Source organism: Cucurbita maxima, unplaced genomic scaffold (genome assembly GCF_002738345.1).
Source record: "Cucurbita maxima cultivar Rimu unplaced genomic scaffold, Cmax_1.0 Cma_Scf00978, whole genome shotgun sequence".
NCBI lineage: Eukaryota > Viridiplantae > Streptophyta > Magnoliopsida > Cucurbitales > Cucurbitaceae > Cucurbita > Cucurbita maxima.
In genome coordinates this window covers 274-5,994 of record NW_019272994.1, presented here as the reverse complement: position 1 = coordinate 5,994, position 5,721 = coordinate 274, and the positions used below count along the sequence as shown (strand labels likewise).

The following is a 5,721-nucleotide window of genomic DNA, read 5'->3' as shown; positions in this document are numbered from 1 at the left end:
CGTTAATTTTTCTATTAATAAAATAATAATAATAATAATTATTATTATTATTATATTCAAGAAAAAGAAAGACATCTCGGTAAATGCCAAATTTTTAAAATTTATACCCATAAGGCTAACCTAAATTATTTTTTAAATTTTTTTAAAATAAATATTAGACTTTTAGCAAATTTTAGAGTAATTATTTTAATAAACATTTTTAAAATATTAAAAAAAGTTAGAAAGATATTTTTAAGATATTTTTTTGGGTTCATAACCCTCTTCCTCTCTGCTTATAAGTAACCCTAAAACACACATCTCTAAGTTTAACTTCACCAAACAAACACTTTTTATTTTCACTATGGCGGGTCGTCTTCGTCGCTCCATGTTTCGTCTTTCTTCCATTAAGCGACCTTTTATCCATGGTGGCAGTAATTCAAGACAAGATTCAGGTCCATATCCTTCAACCAGCAAAGAGTCGTCGATGGAACCACGGGCTCGCTCACCGTCGCTTTCACCCAAGAGAGAGTCCGTTGCTGCTTCTCCGATGTACTCTGTGAAGAAGGTTGCTTCACCATCTCCTTCTCCATCGTATGGAGGTTCAGCTGGAGGAGTGATCAACTCACAACCGAAGGCTGTAGATGAATACCTTAAGGATAAACCTACTACTCAACCCAGGTTGGATACACTAAACTCAAACACTTCTATATGTTAGTCATCATCTATATGCTAAGGACCATTGGTTGCACGTCAATAGTGGTTTATATTAAAAAAAAACAAAATTTGCATGTAGATAGATTTTTTTATAAGAGTTAGAAATCTGTCTGTGGAGTTTTAAAAACTTTGAGGCAAAGTCTCGAAAGGACAATATCTATTAGCGATGTGTTTGGCCGTTACGAATGGTATTAGAGCTAGATATCGAGAGATGTGCTGCTAAGCTTCGAAGGGGGTGGACACGAGGCAATGTGCTAGGACGTTGGGCTCTGAAGGGGTGGACACAAAGTGGTGTGCCAGCAAAGACACTGGACCCCAAGGGGTGGACATGAAATGGTGTGCCAACAAGGACGTTGGACCCCGAAACGGGTGGACACAAAGTGGTGTGCCAGCAAAGACGCTGGGCCCAAAGGGTGGACACAAAACAGTGTGTCAATAAGGATGCTAAGCCCTGAAGGGGGTGGACACAATGCAATGTGCCAACAAGAACGCTGGACCACAAAGAGGATGGATTTGGTGGGTTCCACATCGATTGGAGAAAGAAACGAGTGCCAGTGAGGACGTTGGGCCCTGAAGGGGATGGATCGTGAGATACCAGTTCGGGTGGAGAACAAAGACGTTAGGCCCTGAAGGGGTGGATTGTGAGATCTCAATTGGGGTGGAGAACGAAAAAAAGTGGAAACGTTTCCCAGACATACGCGTTTTAAAAACCTCGTGGAGAAGTCCGAAAGGGAAAACTCGAAGAGGAGAAGCGATTATATTCTATATTATTGAATTCAAAACCTTAATTAAGTTGACAAACTCTAACATATTTAGTCATTTACTCTGTATTCTTGACACAGATCTCCTGAAACCGAGCCTAAAGCGGTGGTCGGAAAAGCCATGAAGAAAGTGATTGATTCGGATTGTCACGGCGAGTCGAGCAAAACGACGATGACATCCCACAAGCATGAGCCAAATACAATAAAGATTGCAGGAGAAAATCATGGAGCAGTAATGGAAATCTTCGAGTTAAAAGGGGAAGGGGGAGATATGATAGAGAAGAAAGAGACATTTAGAAGAACATCAAACAGAAAGGCAAAGGATCAAAACAAGGAAGGGTGTAAGGAGAAGAAGGGCGAAAGCACTTATTTGAACAGCAATGTTCAGGGCGTAAACAATTCTATTCTTTACGGTGCTTCTTTGGCTCACCATGACCCGGGTTTGCACCACGCTCTCTCCTTAAAACCATGAGTAACCTCATAATTGGAGTCGGGAAATGTAATCACATGATTAAAGATATTTAGTACTAATATCATATTTGATATTTGTCTCCTTACCATTAGTAGGTATCTTTGCATTTATTACTATTTTCATATTCTTGTAATTTATTTGATTATAAATAGAGAACTTTCACACACCTTAGGTGTGGTGGATTAAACAAACATTCTCAACATGCAATCATAGTGAAACCTATTTTTTCATAAAACATCATGGCCTTGAACTCTTGAACTCTAATTTCCAGTTCGAGCGAAAATTGGATGTGCAGTATTTCTCTACCCACAGCATACGCATACACACATGGACTCTACAAGGTGAGCCTATACGTGGTCTAAGTCTGCCCTTCAATTAGCCATGCTCATGCAGCTGGAACCATGGAGGGAAAGGAGTCTGCATAATATCATGGGGTACATAGATATCATAATGTATTTGTTCGTACTAATCATAACGGAGAAGTATCCCGATATAACTCCATCATTTTCATGACAAGAGCGTACATGCATACATAATACTTGTCATATCTTTCATGATTACAAACTTGGCTTACTAGTGGCTCATGGACATAGAGTGAGCATGGTTTTGACGTGGCATGTTTTGGGCTGGAAGGTTGTTGGGCTAGGCTACAAGAGGATGGGCTGGACTAGAGCACTAGAGACTGATGCTGGACATGCTGGACACCCCTCGTTGGCTTACACATGTCCCAATCACAACCTTACACGTGTTCTCTTCTTACTCAACTGTCATTTACCCCATGTTTTACTCGAAAATGTATGGATAATGGTAAATATCCATTAACTATTATAAATTCTCCAAAATAATACTTACATTACTTGTTTCTAGCCTTAATTGGATTTGAAAAAACGCTTCTAAAACAGCTTTAAAGTATTCAAAACGTGCTAATCGAGTTGAAAAATGAACAAGATATTTTATTTTTCCAACTATAACACATCATTTCGAATATTACTATAGCAATGAATAATTCTAGATCGAAATGTGTTTAGATATCATAAAATGCAGGTCAGCATCACCCTGAGTGAAGGAAGAGTTGAAGAAAAGCGAGTTATTAACACCTTGAAAATTCCCATTCATAGCCATGATCATAATTTTGTTCTTTCCATCATCATAATTTCCTTCACTTCCTTTCTTCTTCTTCTTCATGTGCTTCACTACTTCCATCCCTTCACATGATTCATTACTACGCATCACAACGCCAACACTTTCACCTCTAATGTTCATGGCCTTGCTCAGCTGATGGTGATTAGATTTTGCAGGCTTCGGGATGGGGGCGGCAGAAGCAGCTGGGATTTGAGACGAGGCAGTGGTCGGAGTAGGGCGTGGAAGAGAAAAGTAACGTTGCCGGGGTGATAGAGATGACATGATGAAAGGAGAAATTAAAATGGAAGAATGATGAATAAGATATGCGTGTTATTTTGTGGGTATTTATAGGCGTTTGGATTAAGGAAATAGGAAGGGGTATGAATTTACAAAGTTTGGTTCTTTTCATTTGGTGAAAGGTTTTTAAAGAGAGAGACGTGGGAATAATTCTCTCATACTTTTAATTTTTTTTTTTAATTTTTTTTTTTTTTTTACCATGAGCAAATATTTGATACCCTTCTAGAAATATGGACTTTCAAAATCTCCTAATTTTCTTTTTTCTTTTTAAATCTTGTTTATATTTTGTATTTTTTTCATTTTAAATACTTGAATTAAATGGGTTCGAGTAAATCTGGTCGGGAAGAATATGCATACATGCTTCGAAATAAAATTTCGAGTGAATAATTAAAATTATTGTTCAACTTTATATTTTGTTTATGAAATGTCTTAAAACGTTTTAAAACTAATACTATTAAATTAAAAAGCTATTATTATTGATATTAATGAAAATTGTTTGTAGTTATTTCAAATAAACATTCAAAAATATATTTTTTAGAAGTTTTAGAATTTTTATTATTACTTTTAAAATGATAGGTATCCACGGCCTTGTCATGGGGTTTTAGGGAGTGCGAACTAAACTGCAACTCTTTTTTCTCCAACTTAGAAGGTTTGCCTATCTTGTACAGTGGTTGATTAGTGTCCTGAGGTGAGTGCGACCTCACAAATAAAATTGAGGAGATAGTATGGTGGATCTGAATAAGTAACTCTCTTTTTGAATATTATCTGTGAAGGTTAGCTGACAACCCTCCCACGGGACCATACTTCCACTAAAATCGTGGGTTGTGATCACCTGCTTGTTGGTCAACTACTAAGTCACGCTACGTGGTTCCACGCTCCCTCGCTTAGGAACGGATTTCTACGACTCAGGGGTATTCTTTGGAAGACTCTTTTGCTATCACTACTAGGTTGGGGCATAAGTAACACTTTCTTGTCTGGCTCTGCCTAGCTCAATGATCTCAGTATCGTGGTTTTGTCTTGACGGTACAGTATCAGAGTAGAGAGGGAAGTGGAAGTTCTGGCGACACTATCCCCACTGCTCAAGTCTAGCAGCTACCTCAGTTGTCTACAGATATCATGGTGTTCTACTAGTTCTTTCTTAGGAAAATCTTGGTGGCTTAGACTTGGATTCATTCATCTCTAGGATTATCGCACAAGGTCTCACAAACCTATCATGGTTTGGCGTACTAGGGTCTGGGATCGTTGGTAATCGTTTCGCGGGCCTAAATGCACAGTATTCTAGAGGTATCTCATTCTAGAGTTTTGTCTAACCTACTTAGTCTCAAGCACCCTAGTCTAAGCTCGTAGTTTTTTCCTATTCAACAAGAAAGATAACACAAGCAACCATGCACTGGAGTTAACACCCAGCAGTTCATGCAATATTAACAAACATGCTCAACAGGAAGATAACGTCCATTTTTACCCCTAGAGTAGATTTCACAAATTTCTCTTCCTCCTCATGCATACATACATTATCACAATCTCAATCTAAACAGATTTCATAATCGTTCATATCTAGATTCCATTGATTTCCTTAAATAATTCATTTCCATAGCTTTCATACTAATATACTAGGTTCGGCGTGCTAGCTAGGTATATCAATTTGACAGCATGCATGCTTATTCCAAGCCGTACTTTGTGAGAGTCTAAATGGCTATTTACTTGGTTGATGCGTGTCTTCCCGAGCTCGAATTACTTGCTGGAGAGGGTTCTAAAAACTCTGAAATTTTCTTGATAGGTTCTAATTCACATAATAATAGAATCAGTATTGAAATCGGGACGAAAAACAAGCAAATAGGGGCTGAACGGAGGGAAAAGGGTGACTCACACGTCGTCCATGGGCGTGTCTCACACGTGGAGATTCTACTCCCACGTGTTTGAGGGAAACTAAAAGAAATAAAGTTTAATGTAATAATGGTTTGAATGGATAGAATAATCTGAAAATAAGTTTTATTATTAATCACTCATTTTATTTTCCAAATGGTTAAAACCATTTGAAAATACATCCCATATGAATGGTGAATATGAATATAAAATGCTTTAATTATTATAATATTGTTGCTTTATTTCATAATTATTTTAGCATATGACACCAAATAAGAGAGTGGTAATGATGAGGTTGGTCCATTCAGTGCCTTGAATCATGAACAGAATCGGCATGGGTGGGCTTCTTGGTGAAAGCAAGGTGCAGGCCTGGATCACGGTGGCTCAAAGACGAATTGTAGAGAATGGAGTTGTTAACACCTTGAAAATTGCTGTTCATGAACGATTTTCCAGGCATGTTGGAGCTTGATTTGTTTGAATCTTTCTCGTTTTCGCTGCTGTAGCTTACGGTTG

General features: G+C 38.1%; 1 protein-coding gene across 3 annotated transcripts; it reads left to right on the top strand.

Moving 5' to 3' along the window:
• The first annotated feature begins 286 nt into the window (after positions 1–286).
• On the top strand, positions 287–2,679 carry LOC111475114. 3 transcript variants are annotated; one of them, XM_023119799.1, is made up of 4 exons: positions 287–657; positions 1,536–1,894; positions 2,198–2,267; positions 2,560–2,679. In XM_023119799.1, exons 1-4 carry the CDS (start codon positions 341–343, stop codon positions 2,570–2,572), a joined length of 759 nt encoding a protein of 252 aa, XP_022975567.1. In that variant the 5' UTR covers positions 287–340; the 3' UTR covers positions 2,573–2,679. The 3 variants fall into 3 exon arrangements, with proteins under 3 accessions (XP_022975567.1, XP_022975568.1, XP_022975569.1); XM_023119800.1 differs by lacking the exon at positions 2,560–2,679 and having other exon boundaries at positions 2,198–2,360; XM_023119801.1 differs by lacking the exons at positions 2,198–2,267; positions 2,560–2,679 and having other exon boundaries at positions 1,536–2,031.
• The last annotated feature ends 3,042 nt before the right edge of the window (positions 2,680–5,721 follow it).

Excerpts from the sequence above, each read along its gene's own strand:
- LOC111475114 (XM_023119799.1), top strand. The coding sequence starts at position 341 with ATGGCGGGTCGTCTTCGTCGCTCCATGTTTCGTCTTTCTTCCATTAAG. Across the intron at positions 658-1,535 it reads AAACCTACTACTCAACCCAG|ATCTCCTGAAACCGAGCCTA; the intron begins GTTGGATACACT and ends TTCTTGACACAG. Across the intron at positions 1,895-2,197 it reads TTTGGCTCACCATGACCCGG|TTCGAGCGAAAATTGGATGT; the intron begins GTTTGCACCACG and ends TCTAATTTCCAG.